The sequence below is a fragment of the Octopus bimaculoides genome, chromosome 3 (assembly GCF_001194135.2).
Source record: "Octopus bimaculoides isolate UCB-OBI-ISO-001 chromosome 3, ASM119413v2, whole genome shotgun sequence".
NCBI classification, from domain to species: Eukaryota; Metazoa; Mollusca; class Cephalopoda; order Octopoda; family Octopodidae; genus Octopus; species Octopus bimaculoides.
Window position 1 is genome coordinate 105,634,982 of NC_068983.1, and position 25,535 is coordinate 105,660,516.

The window sequence follows — 25,535 nt, forward strand, 5'->3', positions numbered from 1 at the left end:
TATGTTACTTATTTTTAGTAGTTCTTCGACTTATTTAGTCCCTCGATAGCGTGAGGCATCGATGCACAGTTAATGCCCTTTATATATTATTAAATATATCCATGAAGAAAGGATGAATTTTTTCATTACGAAATTTTTCGTTATTTTTTCATTGAGGTTTTTTCACGCTGACTACTTGATAAATTCTTATAAAGAATTTATCCTATATTATATTTTATATATATATATATATATATATATATGAATGTATTTTAAAGTTAATTAGTAATTCCGTTTACGTTTATGTAACAGATATTTTTGTTGGATTATATAGTCATTTGTGTTACATTACTTTCTCTATTTTGTAACTGTCACAATATACTTCTCTAAGCCTGAAATTTTTGTGGGGAGGGGGCCAGTTGATTAGATTGACCCCAGTACACAACTGGTACTTAATTTATCGATCTTGAAAGGACAAGTCAACATCGGCAGAATTTGAACTCAGAACATAAAGACAGATGGTCATAATATACAAACATTTCTCATGGCACCAGTACACTGTTTATATTTTCCGTGAATTTTTCACAGGTCCGGCTAGTAATATATTAATATATAAAGTTGCATGTATTTACTAAACCTTTCAAAATTTTAATCCTGAAAATTATTTGAAACATATAGTCTTTTCATTAAAAATATAATCACAAAAGTTCTGTTTGCTCTTCAGGTATCCCTACCAGAATGTTATTTAATACTTAATTCACTTTCTTCTTTTTTTAATGGTTGATAGGTTAATAGATCTGTGGCATTGTTTTGTTTTTTAGTAAGAGTTTTACTTGTGTTTCAAAAAAATGATATAGACCCAGTATCATTTAATAGAAAATTTAGCAGAAGGAAAGGCAACCTGTAGTAACCACATCAAATTTCAAGAACATCTATTTAACATCTGCACAGCAAATTACTGAAAGGTAACCTATATATGCAGTGTAAACAATCCATAACTACATTCTGTTGGCAGCCACACAACTATATGTCTAACCACATAGATACATTTGTTGCATACCAGAGGACATTGTGTTCTTCCTAATTTTAAGCTGGTAGGGTACGATTTGAGTGAGATGTGGATGTTATTTCTTGAGCAATTGTGTAGAGGCTCCTTCATTGGCTAGCTTTTAAACATGTAGTCTTACAAACACTTCAATAAAAAGTGGAAAAGTCATTGCTGAAATGTCTTGGATTATATGTCTACTAATTTAACGATGATTTGGAGCTAAACAATCAGAACACTTGTACAATACATCTTAAACTCACTGTCTCTCCATTACACCTGCACATTCCTAAAATGCATACTGAAATTGCTGTTACATCATTTGCATCTCTATATACTAAAGCAAAACTCATTACTGAATTGCCATATGCTCTATAATAAATGTGAGGATTTAAATTTACTATGTGTCCATGGAATCTACAGAACCAATTTCTACTGCAAACTACACCAGGGTAGCAAACTGACTGACTATATGATTGACAATTGTCACACTATAATACTCTGCCATGGAATATAAGTACAGTCTTATATCAGATTTAAGCAACACATATTTGGTTTGCTTTAGGTTATTCTGAAATTATTCAATCAGTTACACTTGAGTAGAGCTGGTTGGCTTTACTCAACTACACTTCATGTATCTATAAATTCATGACACATTTAGTTTATTCATGATGGAAGAAGAAATTTTAAAATATAGTATAATTATGCTATCATACTTATTTAAAATGATGACACATTAACACTCCAAGTTTATATTTGAATACATGCAGTCATTACTTGCTATACCTTCTTGGGATAGAGTAGTGTTGTTGATCAAATTATAGGCATGATCTCTTCATCTCTCTCTCTCATATATCTACCTGTATATGCTTATGCTTGCAGTTATATATATATATATATATATATATATATATATATATATATATATATATATATAATCTCTTTGCTTTCTTATGCTGTCATGGGTTGGTTGGATGGGACTTTTTGAGAAAGTATTTTGTAGCAAGGTGGCCGTTTCGTCGCTTCTTACAGCATGCATTCATATAATATATATTTCAATCATTTAAGACCTAACCATGAATGTAGTACAATAAAAAGAGAATGTGTCCATATATATATATATTAGCTTCTTCTTGTGATTTACAAAGCGTTACTGTCTCAGCATAGATTGAGAATATAAGAGGTATTTCTAAAATACAGTTCAGTATATACTAAGAACTTAAAGGCAAAAACCTCCCCCCCCCATACATACACACACACCCTTTTTTTTCCTTCATTATTTTATACATTTGCTTTGCTTCTAATGTTTTTAGGCCTTTTAGTTCTTAATGCACTAGTGTATATTGAACTGTCTTGTAGAATGTCTTTTATTCTCAGATGATGTGAAAACTCGGGCATTTTATAAATCATAAACAACATTAATTTTGTATAATTCTACATATGGCTTATATTAAGTTCTTTATTTGAATTGTGGACATCTTGGCCATATATATAATTTATGTAACTAAGAAGTACATCATCATAAAGTAATATTAGTATTCTCCTTTATGCATTGAGTTCTATTTCTCCCATTTGTATAAACTATCCTTTGTGTGTCTATATGCATGCTTGTGTGTGTATGTATATATATGTATGTGTGGGGAAGGAAACCATCTCTTTTAAATATGTTGTTCTACAAACATTAAAATCAATTTCCTCATTTAGTGCTAATATGAGAGGCTGCTGAAAGTGGTGAATGTGTGAGATGAAGAGAGAGCTACCTCACACTGACCATACAGAGGGATAAGCAGTTCAAATCAACAGCAGATAAAATGATTAAGGACTTGAGAGGTAGAGCTACAGACCCCCTTCTCTCATACTTTAAACCTTTCATTTCCAAACATAAAGCCCTGTCTTTCAGGGTTTGTAGTCTTGCAAGCTGTATAGTGACCTTACTTGTGCTATTGTCATGAAAAGAGCACTCAGTGTGTGCTATAAAGTAGTTAGCATTAGGAAGGGTATCCAGCCATAGAAACCATGCCAAAATAGACAATTGAACACAATGCAGTTCTTGGACCTGTCAAATCTGTCGGACTATCTAATCCATACCAACATGGGACATAGACGTTAAATGATGGTATATATTTATAAGGTGGGAGAGATTCATATTAAAACTATGTTTCCATTTACAGGAAATTTAGTTTTTTCAGTTGTAAAAATGTACATAGTTTGAAACATTTGTTTACATTGGCAATTTGTTACATGATTTTGTTGGTCATAGGAGACATTAGATACCTTATTGTTTTATTGTGTGGCCATTGTCAGTTCTATTGGAAAGATCTGTAGCATAAATAAGATTTTATCAACACTTTAAAATGTGCTCATCTTGGGCATGGTGTAAGCTATTTTTGTACTTAAGATTTAAATTCATTTGGTTCTTGTTTTAAACTTGGCAGGGAATTTGTTGAAAGAAATTTGGCAACTATTCTGAATAGGTGGACTAATTAGTTCGAGTGATATGGAAAAAATTGACCATGGTTTTAAATTTTCTTTAAAAGTTTAAGTTACTGATGTATGGAAGGGTGGAAAACAATGAAGTTCTTGATGAAGATAGGAATCTGAACATTAAGAGCTTAGGAGCATGTGTTGAGTTTCCTCTATTGATTGGATCAATTTGAAGTATTGCAATTATGAGCAGAAATGAAATCTATTGTTTTTTGATATTAGGAAGAATCGATTTATTTTAAGGGTCTTTTGTGCTATTTCATTAAAAATATTGTTGCTCTATTATTTATAATAAAATAAATTTCTGATGACTCATTGGTGGGAGAAGCAAATTTTTAAATATATATATTTAAGTAATATATCGTGGAAAATTTAAAATGTTCATATTAAAGACACAGCCCTACTTGGATTTCATTGCTAAAAATATTAACTCCAGCTAAATATAGAATACTCTAGCCTTATTTTTGATTTGTTTACAATATATGCTCTTGAGGCGAGTCTTCTACATTAAAATGCTTTCCTTTGAAATAACCACTCATAATGCTTATCTGAAACAATTTTGAAAATTGTTAACAAAGTTAAATCCATAGTGAAATACGAATGTTACTGAAACAATGTTTCAATAACCTTTGTCAGTAAATTATTATAAAAATACTTACATTTGCATAACAACCTTAAACTAATAAACTTTGATGAATTGTTGAATAATTTTTTATAAAACTACTTAATTTTGATATGTCTAATAAACTTTTTTCTTTTAAAATTTAAACAGTTGTAACAAATTTTAAAGTTTCAAAATATAGGCTCTTTATTATTTTTATTCTTTATCATTAAGATTGTTTTAATATTTATTGTTAGAAATTTTGGTTTCTATTTTAAAAACTTATAAGAAATGTAGAAGAATTAAAATTTTTTTAAAATGTAACTGAGAAAACTCTTATTTTATTTTTATAACAAACATTTTTTTTAAGAGAATAATTTTTATTTTTTTTGCTATAAGCATTGCAGAGTTTACATTAATAGTTTTGTTATTTAGTTGGTTTTTATAGTGTTTTAATTTTGTTTCATTACTTTTTACAGTTTTACCTCACGATGACTAATAATTAACTTCTTTTTCAATTAACCCTTTGTGGGCATTAATAAATGATGATTGCTGTAATGATTATATTTTCATATGGTTAGTAATGGTTAGAGTGGGGTATTATATTCTAATTAGTCATGTTATAAAGGCATGTTTGTTGAATTAAGTGCATGCGCTTTCAGATAGCCAAACCAGCATGCAGTGTTAAATATAAACTGGATATCTGCATGCTCCACATGTTTACTGTTCAGCTTACTTCATGATGCATGACTGAATATTATATAAATACTGTTCAGTATATTTGCTTGTGTATATACTGCATCACTTCTTGAGTTGTTTTTTTGTTGTTTTTTTTCTGCTGGTGGGGATACTCTCTTGTCTTTTTATCCTTTTTTTTCTAGTAAGTGCAAGAATTTATTTTGATTTGCTTGGTTTATATTTACAGTCCTCAAAACTGAACTAAGAATATAGCAATGAACTGCAAAATTTGCGCAAAAAAGAAAATCATTTCATTTTGTGCAAAATATATCTCTAAATAGATGGCTTTTATCTTCATAGGTGAAATTGCTGCTAAGCCTTATGACAATTTCTTTTCAATTCGCTTTTTTTTTTAATTACATAATATTTATTACACATAGAAAAGTGAATGTTTGTCAATCTTCAAGCAGGGTAAGATGCTGTTAAATAATTTGGATTGGTGGATTATTTTTATATCTCAAATTTTCTTTCTTAATAATTATCATGTTTGTTTTTTGTCCCCAAGAGGACAATCAGCTGAGTGAAGATGATTTTGTTCACATTCCACCAGTTGAAATTAATTCATCTTTAACATAATATAAACATAATATTAACTGGTTAAGATATTAAAGTAAGAGAAGCTATCAACATTTAATATTTTTAATCATTACTAATCAAAAAGGAAAACAAACAAATTAATTACATACATGTTGTTTTAACTATTGTTAATTAAAAATGAAAATTAGTGAAATGTTACAATTGCAATTGATATAGAATTGCAAATATATTGTTTTTGCTACAAATTTCATGGTTTGTATCATTTTCAAACAATTTTAAAGTGATGTTTCTTTCTTTGGAATACTTCAATATATTTCATTCTACTAAATGTAACTCAGCATTTTGTCTTAGTGTTATTGACAAAATGTATGAAGATAGATTTTTTTTTATGAGTTGTAGAACTACATTTGTTTTGGTTAATATGTACATTAGCTATTGAAAAAGTTCTGTTGCCAAGAAAATATAGCAAATAAATTTGTATTTAATTTAAGCCATATATCCAACTTCTCATGTTTAGAATAAAAACAAAATTAATAATCACTTTGAGGAAGGGCATAATTTTAGTAGCATATAAAAATTGTGCTGTTTTCGTTTAAAGTATTCATCTAAGTCTTCGCCCAATCATCTAATACACTCACAAGGATTAAACAATTTAAACTATAAGATTTAGTAATTAACCTTTGCACGTATAGCTTCCCTAAATCTGCTAGAATTCAGTAATTTGCACATACAACTTCCCTAAATATGATACTTTGGGGATGTTAAAACCTTCAAGGGTTTTCTTTTCCTCCCAAAGAAATTTATTAAAGTTGCTGGGTTTTTTTTTTTTATATTAACATACAAATATATTTCATGTAATCTTGGTGAACTTTTGACATTTTAGAATTAAAATTTCTTTTTTTCTTTTTCTTTTGTAGCTTGTTCCACAGCTGGTTCGTATTCTTAAAAATTTGATTATGGCAGGGTATTCTCCTGAACATGATGTATCCGGTGTTAGTGATCCATTTCTTCAAGTAAGTTACTGGTTTATTTATTTCAATGTATGTCTCCAAGAGATCCTATCAATGGTAGCTTTTGGCCAAATTGGTTTATTTGAATTTTTTTCTTTTATTCTTTCAGTGTGGCCAGATCTTTTAAAAAAAACTTTTGCTGTTATATTCACTTTTCTTGTACTATTATTACAATAGTAAAGAGAACTGGAGTGGGTAGAGGGATAGAATTGATGGAACAAAGTCAAAACATCTTGATGAATTTTAGTACATCCCTTTAGATTCTGAATTTAAAACTTGTGATTTACTTTGTCTTTCATTCTTCAGGTATTGATAATATTAAATGCCAATCACGCACTAAAGTAGATTACATTCAGCAGAATATTATAACAACTAAGTTTGGTGGGACAGTATAGAATTTTAAAATAAGAGCTATAATTAAAGCAGGAAATAATCTTATGATATAATTTCAACAAACAATTCTGTGTATATTTTGCTGCAAGAAAGTTTTCACATGATTATAATGCTAGCTATAGAAAATGTTAGAAAATTCTGCAACAATTTCATTCATACTTAATGTGTTAAACTCAAAGCTCAGGTATTGTTTTATGCAGTTTGCTGACATCATTATGATCATTTTTACTTTCATTTTTCCATACTAGCATGGTTTGTGTGAGTTGTCATAGTCCACATAAGTTCTTATTTGAAATTACTGACCACTTGATTGGATAGCCTGTGATGTGACTTTTGGGCAGAACCCACATCTTGCTGATATATGATTTTCGGTATGGGTACTTCTTATCACCAAACACTTCACAGGATGCATAGGTGCCACCTGCATCAAGGAAGATGTCATAGATAAAGAGGATGAAAGTGTTCTCGCTACTATGTAGCAGTCTTATTTGAAGTTAATGCTCCCTTAAACAAGTAGTATATAATGCAGCTTCCAGACTCCATGTCTTGCTTGTGTTCTACTTTGGCATAGTTTCTATGGCTAGATGTTCTTTCTATCACTTATCCCTTCAGAGTGTATTGGGCACATCTTACATCAGTAGAATGAAAGAAATTGTCTTACGTCAGCAGAACTAAAGAGTCCCTGCTACCCAATATCAGTTCTTATGCAAAGTTACTACTTCCTAGACAGGTCAACTGCACCACCCACTGTGCTCCTTTGTGTCACCACATCTCTCACCATAGTCCATCATCCTGCTATCTGCTATAGTTCTTCTCATCTAGCACACAAAACAAATGAAAAAACTAGCTAACTTTTGTTGTGTATGTGCTGTTGTTAGCAACTGTTTTCCATCTGGATGCCATTCCTATCATTAACCACTTTACAGTGGGTACTTTTTATTCACTGCTTTATGTTGGAGAGCTAAAGACTCCCTACTTTCTTATACTGTCTCCATTCAAATTTACCATTTTCAGCGGGATTAAATGGGTGAAAGGTCTTGGTTGTGGTGAGAAGGCTAGCAATGGTTTTTATCAAAATTAGTGTAGGTCAAAGTATTCTTAAAAGAATGACAGCTTTATCTCTGTATATATAGGAGGGGGGAAAGTTTTAGACTAATGGCAATTCACTCAAAATTTTAAAGATCAGTGGAGTGGGTGGACAGGCAGGTGCATTGGCTAGTGAAATTGTATTGTGTGCTAAGTAATATTATTAATTGGCTCATGTTTAAATTTAAATCGTCCTTCTTAGAAATAGTTATTTAAGATAGAACAATACATAGATAATAATAAACTAATAAATATGGTACTTTACCTTTATAATATCTACCAAGCATTCACAGGTATCAATATCTCTGCTATATTTAATTTTATTTTAATGACTTATATGGAGTTGACACTATTGTTGTTGGTTGTAATAATGCCAACAACTACTAATTATTTCTTTTTTATCTTGGCACAAAGTTCCTTTTGATGAAGTAATAGGCTTACTCAATTGACCCACTTATATCACTAGCACCAGTTGTATGAAAGATAGTCATTGCTAAATGGCATAAATGGAAGCAGTTCAACTACTCTGATACTCTTTTTTTTACTCTTTTTAATTGTTTCAGTCATTTGACTGCGGCCATGCTGGAGCACCACCTTTAGTCGAGCAAATCGATCCCAGGACTTATTCTTTGGAAGCCTAATACTTATTCTATCGGTCTCTTTTGCCGAACCGCTAAGTTACGGGGACGTAAACACACCAGCATCAGTTGTCAAGCAATGTTGGGGGGACAAACACAGACACACAAACATATACACGCACATACATATATATAAATACATATATACAACAGGCTTCTTTCAGTTTCCGTCTACTAAATCCACTCACAAGGCTTTGGTCAGCCCAAGGTTATAGTAGAAGACACTTGCCCAAGGTGCCACGCAGTGGGAATGAACCCGGAACCATGTGGTTGGTAAGCAAGCTACTTACCACACAGCCACTCCTGATGATAACAATAATTATAAATTGCATTTGAAGTGTTATAAATATAATATTCCATGGAGTCTGAGATCTTTGACAAGCTGGCAGCATCGTTAGCACACCAGCTGAAATGCTTAGCGATATTTTGTCTGTCTTCATGTTCTGGGTTCAAATTCCATCATAGTCGACTTTACCTTTCATCCTTTTGGCGTTGATAAATTAAGGACCAGTGAAACACAGGGGTTGATGTAATCAAGTACCCTCCCCGCAAGTTTCAGGCCTTGTGCTTTTAGTAGAAAGGATTATTATAATTAGAATCTTTGATATAGTAGTAGCTTTCTGTAAATTGTTTTATTTGTGAAAATAGGAATAGTTTCTTGAAAATTAAAGATGAAATGATATTGCCAGAGCTTCATCCAGTATTTTTGTTCTTTGTATAATTTTTAATAACGGTTTCAACTTACTTAGCTGCATCTCAAGAAATACTTTAATGTTAAATAAATTGAAAATGTTACTCAAAAGCGAGCATCTTTTGATTATTGTTTTAAGATATAACAAACCCCTACTGAAATTCTAAAAAGTGTTTCTTGTTTCATTAGGTAAAAATCCTTCGGCTATTAAGGATACTTGGTAGACTGGATTTGGAAGCCAGTGAGACAATGAATGACATACTTGCACAAGTGAGTTGTAAAGACTTTCTATTCTTTTCCAAAATTTATATTCATATATTATGTTAATTACATTTTGTACTTAAAGTATTTTTTGTATTCTAAAATTATTGTATTACAAAATTAAATAAATTCTCTTCCATTTATCCCTTTCAGAAATTTTATGAATATTTTTAAATGACCATTTAACAAATCTATATTATAATTTTTCCATGTATTTTAATGGAATTAATTTCTAATGAAATATTATTGTAAAAAGTATAGGAAAAATTAAGACATTTAATGATATAAACTTTTACTTACTTTTTGTGGTTGATGTAACATTCTAAAATATCTTAAAATTCAGGTTGCTACAAACACAGACACCAGTAAAAATGTAGGACATGCTATCTTGTATGAGATAGTTTTGACCATCATGGGTATTCAGTCAGAAGCTGGTTTGAGAGTAAGTGGGAATATTTTCATTCTTCAAAAGAATCTACTTCCTATTTTTTTTTTTTTATATAGTTATTTTAATGAATGAGTTTTGGAAGGATGCATTATTTAACACAGTCAAAAAGGATGTATTAACCCTCACTTCACTATTTAAATTTTTACATACTAATGTGCAGATACTGAGTTAATTAGTTAACTGTGCCTACTACATCATATGAAATGTAGTATTTGTGGAAAATGCCCTGCTATCAAAAATGAGTTAACTTGGTTCCTGTGTCCCAAGTACACATGCACAGTTTTCATGCAGTAAAGGCAAACTCTTTAGCTGTCCTGTGTATCATATGTGGAACAGTTTTATGAGATTCTAATGCGAATTTTCCCAAAATGTAAGTTAGAGCAGAATATATTAAGATATATGAAGACACATCAGAATGAACACAGGATTCCTGGAAAATTGACAAAAATGGGAAAAAAATAATTAGAAACAGTTATTTACCAATGATATATGAATTAGACTCTTTGTTCAGCTCTAGTAATTTCTATCATCAGGAACATAAAAATGATGCAGTTGATGAATGAAAATATTTTATCATTTGCAAGAGATTTGTTACCTTAGTTTATTTTGAAAATTTTAAATTATTTTATGTCTGATTTTATATGTCTGATAAATTAAAAATAATATCATCAAATCTTCTTTTAGGTTTTGGCTGTAAATATTTTGGGTAGATTCCTTTTGAATAGTGACAAAAATATTCGGTATGTAAATATTTCCCCTGCTTTTTATGACATTCTATCTTTCTGTTTCTGTTGTTAATGTTTGAATTGAGAATTCATTTAAAGAATTTGAACAGATATTATATGTTGTTGCCACAGATATTGTTCAGATTATTACACTTCATCATAGCCATGAAATACTTTTTATTAAGGTTCTGTGTTGAATAATGATAAGGACTGGTTAGATTTGCATTTAAATTCTCTAGAAAAAATCCAAAAATGAAAACAGTAACTCTGTTGAGAACATAATTCCTTTAATCCATGTTTACTTAAGTACTCACTTTTATGACCATCTTGCATAATAAGAAGGAAATCAAAATCCTCTTATTCCATAATCAGAAACCTTACCTTTAAAACTGTTCCAAATAAACAGTGAAATGTAAAAATTAGTTTGGCGATTACACACATTTGACCAATTCATATATAATTAGTAGTGTCACAAATTTTCATGCTGCTTAGACTATTTAGCTCAGCCAGCTTTATCAAAATGTTTGTATAGTAACTTCTCTCAGGGAGAACTCTACCTGAAGCATTAGCATTCACTTCTTATAACACAAAAATGTATTCAATTTTATGAATTTTGCAGTCTTTGATTTGTTGTATCATTTCCAAAACATGTACAACCTCTTCGAGCTCTTTGCACAAGAGAGTGAATCCTAGTAAAAGAAAAGAAGTGTTAGGAAACAGAATTGTGTTTTTTCATTGATGCTTTTTCTTTATTTGACTATTATGAGGAACTAATTCTGGTGAAGAATAATTTTGCAAAGAAATGTGAACTTATTAGAATATGATATATATGTATGAAATAATTTTGTTATTATTTAAAAAACAGTGGTAGATTGACAGAATCATATTGATCTTAGATGAAAGCTTAATTAAGATTAATATTCTTTATTGTTGCAGATATGTTGCTTTAAACACACTACTGCGAGTTGTATATGCTGATCACAATGCTGTACAGCGACACCGGACCACAATTGTTGACTGCTTGAGAGACCCTGATATTTCTATTCGGAAGTAAGTCAAGTAGTTCACATTTGTTCTTTTTTGTACATAGTCATAGGAGGAAGATCAGCTCACATGACATATTGCAGGCCCTCAGAGACTAGTCTGCATGCTTGCAACAGGCTTGGGTCAGCCCAAGTCCATAGAAGAAGACACTTACCCAAGGTGTTGTACAATAGAACTGAACTCAGCGCCATGTGGTTGTGAAGCCACATAGTGATACCTGTTCTAACACTAGATATTTTAAAATTGTGGAACATGTCGTTTCCTCTTCTACTTGCAAAATATCTCTGTCCTCCTACTGTTGATAACCTGTTTGCTATAGCCAACTCCTCCTCTTTGTTTCTCTTCCCTCACACTCTAAGCATGTTAACAAACTCATGATTCTCAATACCACCCACCATCCAACACTATCACTATACCTTCCCACACAAATTTTGTTAAAAAAAAAAACAACCAAATTCCCCAACTCAGCTCTCGTCTCCACCTTCACTTATCCCTCAAAAATTCTTCATTCACAAACACACCTCTAAAAATCTTTACCCTGGCCTTTAAAATAATTCTGAGTACCAATGGATCTCATTTTCACAAATAAACATCCATGCCTGCTTGTTTGCCAAAACATCCACCCATTTACACACTATGCCACTCAATAACAAATTAAACTTTTCCACCTTCTTTCTTATCACAATAACAGATCAATTGTTCTAACACCTAATCATTCATACTTATACTCCAATGCTACCCCACACAAAATCACTCTCATCAGCTAAAAACAAATATAATAAACCCTCCAAAAACCCCAACCACTTTACATACACTCCCCACACTTCTAAGCTTTCCAACACCCACAATAAAATACACATACATGTATTTTTATTAAAGTTAATATGAAATCTGTAATTACATTTTGAATTGAAGTGGTACGTTGTAAAGCTTATAAAGTAAGCTTGTACTTTGTAGATTTACACATTGTATAAGATTATATCTCCAGGCAAAGCTCCTTACTGTATTTGCTTTATTTGTCCTGACAAGAACTTGAGTACCATCTCTACTTTTTGATAGGGAGTTTTTTTTTGTTAAAAAATAGGGTTTCTGCCATCATATAAATACCATAATTTGGGAACTTATATTTGTCATTTCAATTTTTTTTTTTCTTCTAGACGTGCTATGGAACTATGTTTTGCTCTCATCAGTAGCTCCAATGTACGAGGAATGGTTAAAGAGCTGCTTACATTTCTGGAAACCTGTGATCCTGAATTTAAAGCAGACTGTTGTTCCAACATAGTCTTGGCTGCTGAAAAGTAATTTCTATTCTTTAATTTTCTCAGGCTTTACTGTTAAACTCATGCTGAGAGCCACTATAGTTGATAACTAAATTAGTAGATACATATTAACTATTGTGACTCACAGCATGAAGGATTTAATAACACCACCTATAAATGATAGATTTGTAAATCTTTAAGATGTTTTGTTATCTTTTAATTACATAATTTCATTAATTGCCATCACCATGAGTTTAAAATTGAGTTAGATGTTTTATTAGGTGGAGTAATGGTGGTCATAATGGCCTTCAATATAATGATACAAACCTATTTCTGCATGTATCCAGCTTGCAATTATTACACTTGTGATATATTACTTAATTTAGAACAGCTTGTTTTAAATAGATTACTTTCAATATAGAGTGTATCTCTCTTTTATAAAATTTAGTATCATTGACAGAAAGGATCATAGCAGAAAAGTAAATGTGTTCAATCATTTGGAAAGAAATGAGTAGATATGCTGTGCTGTGTAACAGACTGACAAATTTTGTTGTACAGGTGGATTACTGTTTCAAAAACAGAATAAATTTTATTGGTGGATGAATTTCATTACTTATATGTTACTTTACCAGCTTTGGAAATTAAACCATGAAATGTTTTTAAAAGTTACAACATTTATTGCCTTTGCCAACAATGAAAGTGTGTATGCTAAGAACAGCCTTTATAATACCTATGTCAAATGTAGAATGCAACATGGTAGAGAACTGTAACAGTAGATGGCAGTTATAATGCACATATAAAGGAAGATAGTTTATGATGTATTGTGTAAATTAAATTTGTCAAAATGACAAGAACTACTATTTTCTACTTTCAGTGTGTGATTAGAATGAACAGGGCAAGGTTTAAAAAAATAAATAATATAGTTTATTTTATTACTAATATTTTGGAGACTGATTCTTTTTACAGGGCAGATTCCTCTAATTCATGAAATTTTGATACTAAAATCATTGATACTTTTGAAAACTACATTTTTATCTATTTTGTACATGTATTCATGCATTTTCCATTTTTCCATATTAATATCAGTTAAACCAATACATATTATCGAGACATTGTTTTACAGCTAGATGCCCTTGCTATCATTAGCCTTGACCTATTTTTCAAGTTTGAGATTTTTCATTGCAGTCATCTTCAAAAATGCAGATCTAGAAACAATTTCAAATTACCATATGTTGTTCACCACTTTTATGTTTGAAGTGCTGTATATTTGTCAAATAAAATTATTTGAACTTTTTTGAAAATTCCTTTTCAAAAAATTTTATCCTCTTTACTGTTTCTTGTAAATGTTTGAGAGTTTCTAGAATGTTACCTTTAATTATTGCAGGTATGCACCAAACAAACGATGGCATATTGATACTGTGGTAAAAGTTTTGACAACGGTTAGTATTGCATTACTGTTGGCATTAAGTTCATTTTGCAAGCTTTAACTGTTTTGGTTGGTTCCGGATTATGTTACTACTATTATTTATATTTAAATGGTAAATGCGCACTGACTGAATGAGAATAAACTTACTCAGGAACTGGTATTTGCAATATGAAGTTTCTTACTAATCTAAAAAAAAAAAAATTTTTTTAATAAAAAAGGGATATTTGGCTAAAAGATCTGGTTGAAAAGTATAAAACTTACGAACATGTCACTGAAGTTTTAGAAACAATTAAAGGAATGTTCTATTTACTTCAGTGTCCATAACTGAAATAAAGACAGCACACAGAACATAATCCCTCATTGTAGTTGATTAAGAAATAAGTATAGCTTTAGCTGTAATGTTTAAAACAAATTTGAGTTGTTAGTTTGTAGCTGTATATCTCTTTCTCTCCATATTATGTCCTATTAGCAACCTTCTATTATTCACTTATCTTTAAACATAATTTGAGAACAATGCTTCATACAGTTCATTATTTTAGGTAGTGGTGTCACTATGCACATACAAAAGACTAGATTCTAAGTATTATTTACATATCAGTGCCATTCACCCAAGACACAGAGACCATAACGAAGGAGACATATACTTTAAGAAAACTGATTCTTTGCCATCAAATTTCATGGCAAAGAATCCAAACTAAATTGAAAACATGTTATAGCTTTACCAGTTCTCTCCCATCCTATCATTTCATCTGTGCAATAAACTAGTATCAAAAACAAGTCCTTTCACCACATAAGCTTTACATACACTATAGTTACATATCATTCAGCTGAAAAAAAAATAGTAATGCCCCAGTTGAATATGGAAATGGTTTCAGAGTTTAAATGAATAAAATTTGTAACCTCTTTGTAAGAATACAAGACTATAAATGAACAGTCATTTGATAGTTGTTCTAAGTTCAAACAACTTGTAATTGTCTAAGCTATATGGTCTGAAAAGTCGAAAATTTGAGACAATTTTAAAATTATTGAATTTTAAAAACATTGAGACTAGTTTTAAATTTTAAAAAAAATTACAACTCTGAAACTCAATTCTGTGATGGTACTCTAGTTCTAAAGTTTTCAGGCATCTGTACACTTGCACAAATCAAATTCTAGAATAATTTTCTTTTAGTTCTTGGGGTGTTAAACTATTCTGGTTAAGCCAAATATCCGTGTATGTGTAATACAAGCAATATTAACAAGATTCATGTACACTAATAAACCTTTCAAACATTAATCCTAAGATACACTCACTCAAAAATACACTCAGCAAGCAACAATAGAAGCTATTTATTCCTATCTGTTCATTGAATTACATAATATCTATTATCTGTGTGTGTGTTAATCATTGATATGATATTGGAAAATATTGTGCTTATAGTAGAAAAGATTATTATATAAGATGGCTTGCTAGCAGAATCATTAGCATGCCAGACAAAATGCTTAGTGGAAATTCATCCATCTTAACTTTCAGAATTAAAATTCCACCAAGTTCGACTTTGCTTTTCGTCCTTTCAGGGTCAATAAAATAAGTACCAGTTGATGTAATTGACTTACACCCTCCCCCGAAATTGCTGGCCAAAATTTAAAACCATTATTATTATTATTATTATTATTATTATTATTATTATTAAGGCAGCAACTTGGAAGGATCAATTTGCCTTTCATCCATTCCCACCCCCACACAAAATGCAGGCCTTGTGCATATAGTAAGAATAATTATTATTCTGAAGGCAGCAAGCTGGCAGAATTACTAGCATGTCAGGCAAAATGCTTAGTGGCATTTCTTCTAGCTATACTCTAAGTTCAAATTCTTCTGAGGTTGACTTTGCCTTTGAGTCCTTGTGCCTATAGTAGAAAGAATTATTAAGCTTGTCTTTTATCCTTTCAATTATTAGAACTATAACAAAGAATGCTTGACTTCTTGCCACCAATTTCACCTTTGTCAGACACTGTGTCATCTATTTATACATTGTATTTTACTATAATTTTGTGGTATGGTAATAAATTAATTGAACAGTATTTAAAATTTTTTTAATTTTTAAGGCTCTTGCAATTATTCATTTATTTGCTAATATAAAATTGAAAATTCTTATTTTTATTTGCTGAAATACTAAACCTTCATTCTTGACTGCTTCTGATTTTTCTAGGCTGGTAATTCAGTGCGTGGAGATGTAGTCTCTATTTTGATTCAGTTAATAGCTAGTACCAGCAATCTACATACATACACAGTTTATCAACTGTATAAAGCTATTGGAATGGATATCGAGCAGCAACCTTTGGTCCAAGTTGCTTCTTGGTGTATTGGTGAATATGGAGACCTTCTAGTGAATGGACATTGTGATGAAGAAGAACCATTAAATGTGAGAACATTTCTAATTACATATTTTCAAATGCCTTTTTAAGCGTAAAATACTTCTCTAAATACAATATGGAATAATTCTTTTAAAACTTTTATAGTTTTTTTTTTTTAATCTGTGTAACTTTTCTATTCAGTTTGGTCTACTTTTTTAATATACACTTATCAATCGTGTAATAAGGCCTGTGGCATAATAGATAACCTTCCTAGCTCATAATTTCTGGGAATAGGCATGGCTTTGTGATTAAAAAGCAACACTTCACTACCATATGGTTCCAGGTTTGATTGCACTGCTTGGGCAAGTGTTTACTACCAAAGCCATGCGAATGAGATTCAGTTGATAGAAAATGTATGGAAGCCCATCAAATGTATATGTATGTACACACACACACACACACACACACACACACACACACATTTAGATAGATATATGAATAGTCACAGGCATGGCTGTGCAGTTAAGAAGTTTGCTTTCCCACCCATGTAGTTTTAGAATCAGTTCCACTGTGTGGCATCTTGAGCAAATGCCTTCTATATATAGCTCTGTGCCAACCAAACCCTTATGAGTGGAATCGGTACATGGAAACTGTAAGAAAGCCTATCATATGTATTTATGTGTTTGTTTGTTTTTTGTTTTTTTTTCTGACATGCAATACATATAAACAGACATCACCATTATACAAACCAATGTCCTTCATTTCCCCATTTTTGGGGGAAGCATATTACTCAGCTTGGGTGCAAAAGCGGAAGGGCATCTAACCATTGAAAATTTGTTTCAAATTCCATCTGACCCATGCAAGCATAGAAAAGTAGTTATTAAACCTTTGATGTTCAGGCTGGCCAGATCTGGCTTCTTACACCTACTCTTCAATGTCATGCTAAAAAATAAACAATAACATGATAGAACTCTCAAAGCTATGAGATAATCCATGATTAATTCAAAACAATGTGGATAGATAAGCATTACAGTTGATTGAGTAATCTGAATGCTCAAGAATTAAACAATTTGTGTCTGTTCTGAGTTCAAATCACACCCAGGTTGACTTTGTCATTCACCCTTCTGTGATTGATGAAATAAATATTGGCATCTATATAAATCGACTGGACCATGTATTGAAGTGTTCTAGGTGGCCAATATGCCAATGACTGGGACCATGAAAACAATAAAATAATCGAACCTTAAATCAGTGATACCAAGTGCTCAATTAACTTCTTTTTTTTTTCTATTATATTTATAAACTATGTGTATTTTTCTGCATCTGTAAACATTTTCTATAGTCATTTAATTTTTGATAAAAATTAGTTTCTTTAAGTAGTCGTTTCATACTTTTTTTGGTTTAGTTAGTGTGTTTGTAAGGTAGAGCAAATAGACCTGGGAGCTAAGACATCAATTTAGGAATTATACAAACAAGGATAAAGAATATGTATACCAATAATCATTGCAAGTGAAAAGACATTCAAGCGAGATCGTTGCCAGTGCCGATGAACTGGCTCCTGTGCAGGTGGCACGTAAAATACACCATTTCGAACGTGGCTGTCGCCAGTACCGCCTGACTGGCCCTCGTGCCGGTGGCACGTAAAACACTCATTACACTCTCGGAGTGGTTGGCGTTAGGAAGGGCATCCAGCTGTAGAAACTCTGCCAAATCAGATTGGAGCCTGGTGTCGCCTCCTGGTCCACCAGTCCTCAGTCAAATCGTCCAACCCATGCTAGCATGGAAAGCGGACGTTAAACGACGATGATGATTGCATATGTACTTAATTGTTGAATGTTCCATACAAATATTTCGTGTAATATTTCCTCTTTATATATACTCTTCACCTTCTCTATTACAATTTTTCTCCTTTTTTTCATTACAAAGAACTTTCACATTGACACAAAGTGAGTTACTTTCTCTTTGTCAAAATTAATGCTATGATTGTTTATTAATTTCACTAAATTATTATTCTTATAAATTTTCTAAATATCTATCCATAAGAAAGTAATTGTTACTTTTTACATAAATTCTAATTACAGGTAAAAGAAGATGATGTTATATCTGCTTTAGAGAAAGTCCTCTCTAACAACAATTCTTCTATTGTATCTAAAGAATATGCCATAACAGCACTACTGAAACTTAGTACCAGATTTTCAGAACTTTCTTCGAAGTGAGTAATTGCTAAATTTAATTTCTAAATATTTATTTTTTTGTTTTTTTTGTTTTAGAAATTTTGGTTTATAAATGGTCATTGGTGTAAGCATGGCTGTATCAGTAAGAAGCTTGCTTCTCAACCATGTGGTCTTGAGTTCAGTTCCACTGTACAACACCTTGAGCAAGTACCTTCTACTAAAGCTCTAGGCCAACTAAAGCCTTGTGAGTGGATTTCATAGATAGAAACTGGAAGAAAACCATTGTGTGTGTTACTTTTGTGCCCCATCACTGCTTAACAACCAGGGCTGGTTTGTTTACATCCCTGTAACTTAGTGTTTCAGCAAAAGGGATCACTAGAGTAATCACTTAAAAAGTACTGGGATCAATTTGTTCAACTAAACCCTTCAAAGCGGTACCCCAGCATCACTGCAGTCCAGTGTCTAAAACTAATAAAAGATAAAAGAAAAATATATATCTTCTTATCTATGTCTGTTCATTTATATGATTCTTAAATATTAATAGCTTTTTTAAAGTCTATGTGTTAATTTAAGTTGGCTTTTATTTTAAAATTTACAGAAAAATTAAAGATGCAATTATTAAATATAGTCGGAGTACTATAGTAGAATTACAGCAGCGATCTATAGAATATTCTTCTCTCTTCTCCAAATATGATCATATGAGGTAAGACTTGCTTCAAACTTTTATATCTCTTAATACTCATAATTTTTGATAAATTTCATGGTGAGGATATATCTGATTCTATTTGACTATTCTTTCACTTGAGAGTCCTTATACTGAACAAATTTCTATATATTTATTATTCTTTTTGAGTGTTTTTGTATATTCCAGTTATTTCCTTTTGAATTATTACCAGTGTTTTCATGTAACATCATTTAAAGTTAAATGTTTTTGTTCATAAACTTTTATATCATGTTAATTGTTAGCCTTACATTATAAAGCTTACTCTGAAGTACGATGTAGTGTTTTACAAACTCCATTTACTTGCATTTTAAAGCCATAACTCAGTGTCACTGTCATATGTGACATTTTTTTGTGTACATTCATGTTGATTTTATTCTATTTTCTCTTGTTATTATGGAATCAGCTTAGATTTCTTCATAATTTTCTCTTGAATTTATTCTTGTAGAGGTGCCCTGCTGGAACACATGCCTTTGATTGAGAGTAAACGTCAGAGTATGTACAACAATGAAAGTTTACAAGAAAATGACTTATTAAATGGAGATGTTGAAAAGACCAATGTACAGAACACTCAACACACTGAGGTATATATATATATATATAGATACATGTATATGTATATATATATATCTTTTAACATTTTAAATTACCTAATGTTTAAAGTTTGCTAGTATAATTGTAGAAAATACAATTTTTAAACATTGTGCCTAAATGTTTAACAATTAATTTGTAAATTAATCTAAGTAATGTTTCAAACAGCAGTCTTTGCTGGTAAAGAAAAATGAATTGGATTTCTCATAGTCATCTTTTGCTTACAACAAATTGTTGTTAATATTATTTTTTTGGTAATATTATTTTACCAGATTCTTGTTGTTTGAAATACATATTTACTCACAGAACTGTTAAAAGTATTTTGAAATTTACAACTACATCGTTTAAATTTTGTACCAGTCATGTATTTTGTCAGTATGTTATTATAGTTAGTAAATTGAAAGAAGAGTAGCTTTAAGCAGTTATCTTGTGACATACTTTTCAAAAATATAAATTCAACATAGCTAGTTTTATTGTAATATTGTAATTTTAAAATCTATGTTGAAATCTCCACTAACAGACCCTAATTAATTTGCTGTTTTTATATTCTATTGTTTACAGAGTCAAAATATTTTGGATCTTATTGGTGATCTTGGATCTGATCCAGTCATAAATACCAACCAAGAACCACAGAAACCGACTGCTGCCACAGATCTTCTTGATCTTCTTGATGTTGGCGTCAGCAGTACTAATTCAGACAATATAAATACAGGTTAGTTTTTTTTTTGTCTATTCCTCCACATCTTTTTTGTTACACAATTCAATTTTTACAACGGTTTGAGATAAAATGTAAGCTTATAAAACTAAATGTTATATAAACTCTATAGCTTACAGAGATCAATGATATATAAACCAGTTTGCAATATTGCTTTATCAGTGTTTGAAAATCATTTCTTTAAAAATTGTTTGCTAATTAACTATTTAGCAAAGCAGTCTTTTACCACCCTCTCTCTCTTTCAACAAAACAAAACTTGATATTCTTAGTGAATTTCAAGAAAATATGGTTACTTAAACAGATCACAGAGAAGACCAACCTATAAACAGTAAAATCATCACCTTTCCTAAATATCATCATTATTATTTAACACCTACTTTTCCATGCTTGCATGGGTTAGACAGAATTTGTTGAGATAGATTTTCTAACAGTCAAATGCCATACCTGTCACCAACCCTCACTTTGTTTCCGAGGTCATATGTCCTCTAGCCAGACACTTTTTTTTCCCCCACAAAAAGGTTGCAAATGAACAACATCGCTTGTATGATAGTGATGCTTGTTTACAACCATTGTATGATGGCAAAACAAGGGTGTGTGTGTGTGTGTGTGTGCACGTGCACGCGCACACACTCGCACACACACACGCACATATAATGGACTACTGTTAGTTTCTGTCTACCAAATCCATTCACAAGGCTTTAGTCATCCCAAGTCTATCGAAGAAATACACTTGTCCAAGGTGTTGTGCAGTGGAACTGAACCTAAGACCACATGGTTGAGAAGCAAGTTTTTTAACCACACAGTCTCATCCACAAATTTCTGTTTTAACACAGTATTACTACAATTCTCTCCACCACCTACAAATCATTCAAAACTGTACATTGCTTCATTACAGGCTCCAAACTACATCACGAACCACATCTTGTCTAAAATATGACAAATTCTTTTCTTTCTGTAGGTCCCCCTTCAATGAATAATTTGATAGATGGCCTTATACATTCATCTACACCTTTGAACAATCAAATTAATGGCAAATCTGGTGAGTGATTTTAAGTTTCATTTACAGTTCTCTAAATTGAGAATGAAATTTCATGAATTATATATTAAATCTAATTAAAATTTGATATTATAGGTAAAGATAATAATGCTTAAGAAAACAAACAATTAAATCTTAGTCAGTTTTTGTTAATACATATAAATCCAAAGAAACATTTGTATCTTCATTTTTATATTTATTATGAGAGAAAGGAAAAAGATAGGGAGATGATGTTCCCTGTTTCATCATCAAATAATTTAGAGAGTTTCAGAAAAAAAATAGTGAGAGTTGTGTAAATTCAATCTATATGCAAGATAATAAAGTTTAATTTGGCAAATTTACATTTTTGGTGTATTGGGTTACTAAATAATAACTCGTAAAGTTGGCTTACTAGTAAACATTTGAAATTTACTAGTCAAGGGAGAATATAGTTTTATTATTATCATTTGATGCTTGTGTTTTTTGATGCTACGTATGTTGGCACTCTGTCGCTTATGACGTCGAGGGGTCCAGTTGATCCAATCAACGGAACCGCCTGCTTGTGAAATTAACGTGCAAGTGGCTGAGCACTCCACAGACACGTGTACCCTTAACATAGTTCTCGGGGATATTCAGCGTGACACAGTGTGACAAGGCTGACCCTTTGAATTACGGGCACAACAGAAACAGGAAGTAAGAGTGAGAGGAAGTTGTGGTGAAAGAGTACAGCAGGGTTTGCCGCCATCCCCTACCGGAGCCTCGTGGAGCTTTAGGTATTTTCGCTCAATAAATACTCACAACGCCCAGTCTGGGAATCGAAACTGTGATCCTATGACCGCGAGTCCACTGCCCTAACCACTGGGCCATTGCGCCTCCATGATGCTACTTATATTGCATAGGTATCATCATCATCAGGTTAGACATGTTTCTCTGAGTGAGCATTATGTGGCTGGTCTATTGTCACTGGTTTTGATCGTTTCACTTCTCTTCTCTGAGGCCCAGCATCCTTTGGTCTCACTTTATCAATTCTTCCCAAGTGTGTATTTTGGGAAGAACAAAGAAAACCTGACTGGCTTTCTACAGATTCAATCACTTGAACTGACTATCTAATAGACATATTAAGAAACTCTGTTGCTATCTGCTAATATGATAGTCATAAACACATAAAATGCACCCAGTACGCTCTGTAAAATCATTATTATTAGGACATTCAGCTGTAGAAACCCTACCAGAAATGGAGCATATGAATGAGACAGGTATTCCAACTCATCTATCAGGTAATGACTCCAAATAAAGACGGACTTGGACAATGACAACCCATCCTACATCAGCCAACATAGAAAACGAACAAAACAATAACATTTGTGCTTGCCTAGATTAATATTTTCAAGCATTAACTAAAACGAAAAAAAAAGCAACAGTTGGTTGTTATTTTTGTTAGCAACCAGCAGTTTGATATAGATAAAAACAATCATGCAATCTTAGAAAGCATACATATACCCATGAATGTGTACATAAATGCATGCATGCATATATATTATGTATATTGATTATTCTTTGTTATTTTCTTTTTAACACTAAATTCTTTTTTGTAGGTTTAGCAACTATTGTGGCTTTCAATAAGAATGGTTTGTTAATTGAGTTTCATTGTGAAAAGGATGAGACTCAGAGTGGTGTCACAACCATCAACCTTAAGGCTACCAACACTACTCCATTGGCAATATCAGACTTTGTATTTCAGGCTGCCGTTCCAAAGGTAATTATTTCTAAGTTAGTTTTTGTTGTTTTCAGTCTCTTGGACTTTCGTGATTGATGTTTTTTTATGAACACCACAGTAATTTTAGTTTGTGTTATCATTTTAGGAGTCAAGTAGAAAATCTATAGCCAGTACAGAACATCTATAGCATGAGTTTTGGGACTTAAATTTACTAACTTCTACTCTCAGAAGTTAGAAAAATAAGCTGTCACACTCATGTTTATCATCATAATTATCATCACCACCACCATCATCATCATCTCTATCATTATTATTTCATTTAAGAAACCTTGTTTTCTTTTCCTGATTAATTTTTTAATAATTTCATTAAAGTGGGCATGTGGGCAGTGCCAAAACCTTTTCAAACCTTCCTCACCTGAAAAAAAAAATGACAAATGGATTACATCACTGTGGTTGGTATTTGAGCAAAAACACTGGACAAGTTTAGGTATGAGGAGAAAAAATTATGAAAAATGCAATGCTTAATACATAATCTAGGGACTGAAATGAAATGAAAAGAAACAGACCAGACAAGTGAATTTTGGTAGAAGGAATTTATAGTTAGCAAGTGCCATTGTTTTAGCAACAAAAAGACACAGATACTTTCTAGCAAATGGTTAATGAGTGAAGATTTATTTATTAGGCTGATTTTTTTTTTTTTTTTTTTTTTTTTTTTTTTTTTTTTGATGTAATCCATGTTGGTGTATCTAATAAGAGTACCATTCTATATGCATGAGTTGAGCAGAGTATCCACAGTAGGGTTACATTACATCTTCTATAGTGAGTAGCTCTTTCCATAAAGGCTAAAGAATATTATGGGCCTGAAAAAGAAATCCCTTTGAGGCTTTGGTTTATATTGTACATCTGAAACTGTTACACAGTTGGTGGTAAGGACTAGAATTTGTAGAGAATAAGATGGTTTTAGCTAAGTGTAATTATTAATGATGTATTTTAGCATTGTTTGAGATTCTGCTTCTATCACATTTTTAAAGTTTCTATTTATGATTGATGTGTATGTCTACCAATTCAAGAAATGTTGGGGTTCTATGTGCATGTAGTTTGAATGCAAAAAGAGAATGAAGTGTAGTGTAATGCCATCTGTACAACATTATGTGCAATTATAGGTAGCAGTAAGTAGGTAATTCATGTAAAGAAGTCAGTGGGAAAGATAATCAAAGACTTGGGGTACACTTAAGCTAATAGAATGATGAATGTTGAGAGCACTGTCAATTCTGCAATAGAGAAACTTGATATGAAGATCTTCTAATTTAGATTATTAAGGATATCTAGAACCCATATAACTAGCATTTGTATCTTGAAGGTTCAAAAGTTAGTCATGTATGGTTACAAACACCTCTTCATGAGCTACAAAAATGTGTTTCCATTGCGTTATAAAGAATGTAATTAAAGGGGAGTTTCTATAGGTAGACCATAATCACCATCAGTATTATAACTTTTCTTTCCTACTGTAGGCAGAATTGGATGCAGAGCCAATAACAGTTATTTGTTATGTATATTATACAGTCTCGTTGTTCAGGATACATCCACATGAAAAGATAATGATGTCAATTAAGCCAAAAATACATGAAAATAAAAAAATATTCTGAAGTTAATATTAAGTACTACTCACCAAAAATTTCACTAAAAAAAAATTTATTAGAAATACACTTAAATCAACTTACTGACAAACCAAACTGCAACATGTCATATATATTTCTATGACAGTCATATATTCTCTTCAAAGCATTGATTGTGAAATTAATGTATTTCATGATGAACAGAAATGTTCATTTAAGAACATTTGTCATAAATTCTATAAGAAATGCTTGATGCTGATATTGGTTTCAGAATTTATTTTTGCTAG

At 31.5% G+C, this 25,535-nt stretch overlaps 1 protein-coding gene across 11 annotated transcripts in view; it reads left to right on the forward strand.

Moving 5' to 3' along the window:
- The window catches only part of LOC106879213 (AP-1 complex subunit gamma-1), a 125,257-nt gene that overhangs the window by 94,342 nt on the left and 5,380 nt on the right, over positions 1-25,535 (forward strand). For all 11 annotated transcript variants that reach the window (XM_052966410.1, XM_052966413.1, XM_052966411.1 and 8 more), the window contains 14 exons: positions 6,302-6,397; positions 9,392-9,472; positions 9,807-9,905; positions 10,596-10,651; positions 11,573-11,686; positions 12,838-12,978; positions 14,324-14,378; positions 16,555-16,767; positions 18,781-18,911; positions 19,472-19,576; positions 20,043-20,178; positions 20,747-20,897; positions 21,859-21,939; positions 23,511-23,671. In XM_052966410.1, coding sequence (XP_052822370.1) covers positions 6,302-6,397; positions 9,392-9,472; positions 9,807-9,905; positions 10,596-10,651; positions 11,573-11,686; positions 12,838-12,978; positions 14,324-14,378; positions 16,555-16,767; positions 18,781-18,911; positions 19,472-19,576; positions 20,043-20,178; positions 20,747-20,897; positions 21,859-21,939; positions 23,511-23,671 — 1,620 coding nt within the window. The remainder of the gene's footprint in view (positions 1-6,301; positions 6,398-9,391; positions 9,473-9,806; positions 9,906-10,595; positions 10,652-11,572; positions 11,687-12,837; positions 12,979-14,323; positions 14,379-16,554; positions 16,768-18,780; positions 18,912-19,471; positions 19,577-20,042; positions 20,179-20,746; positions 20,898-21,858; positions 21,940-23,510; positions 23,672-25,535) is intronic.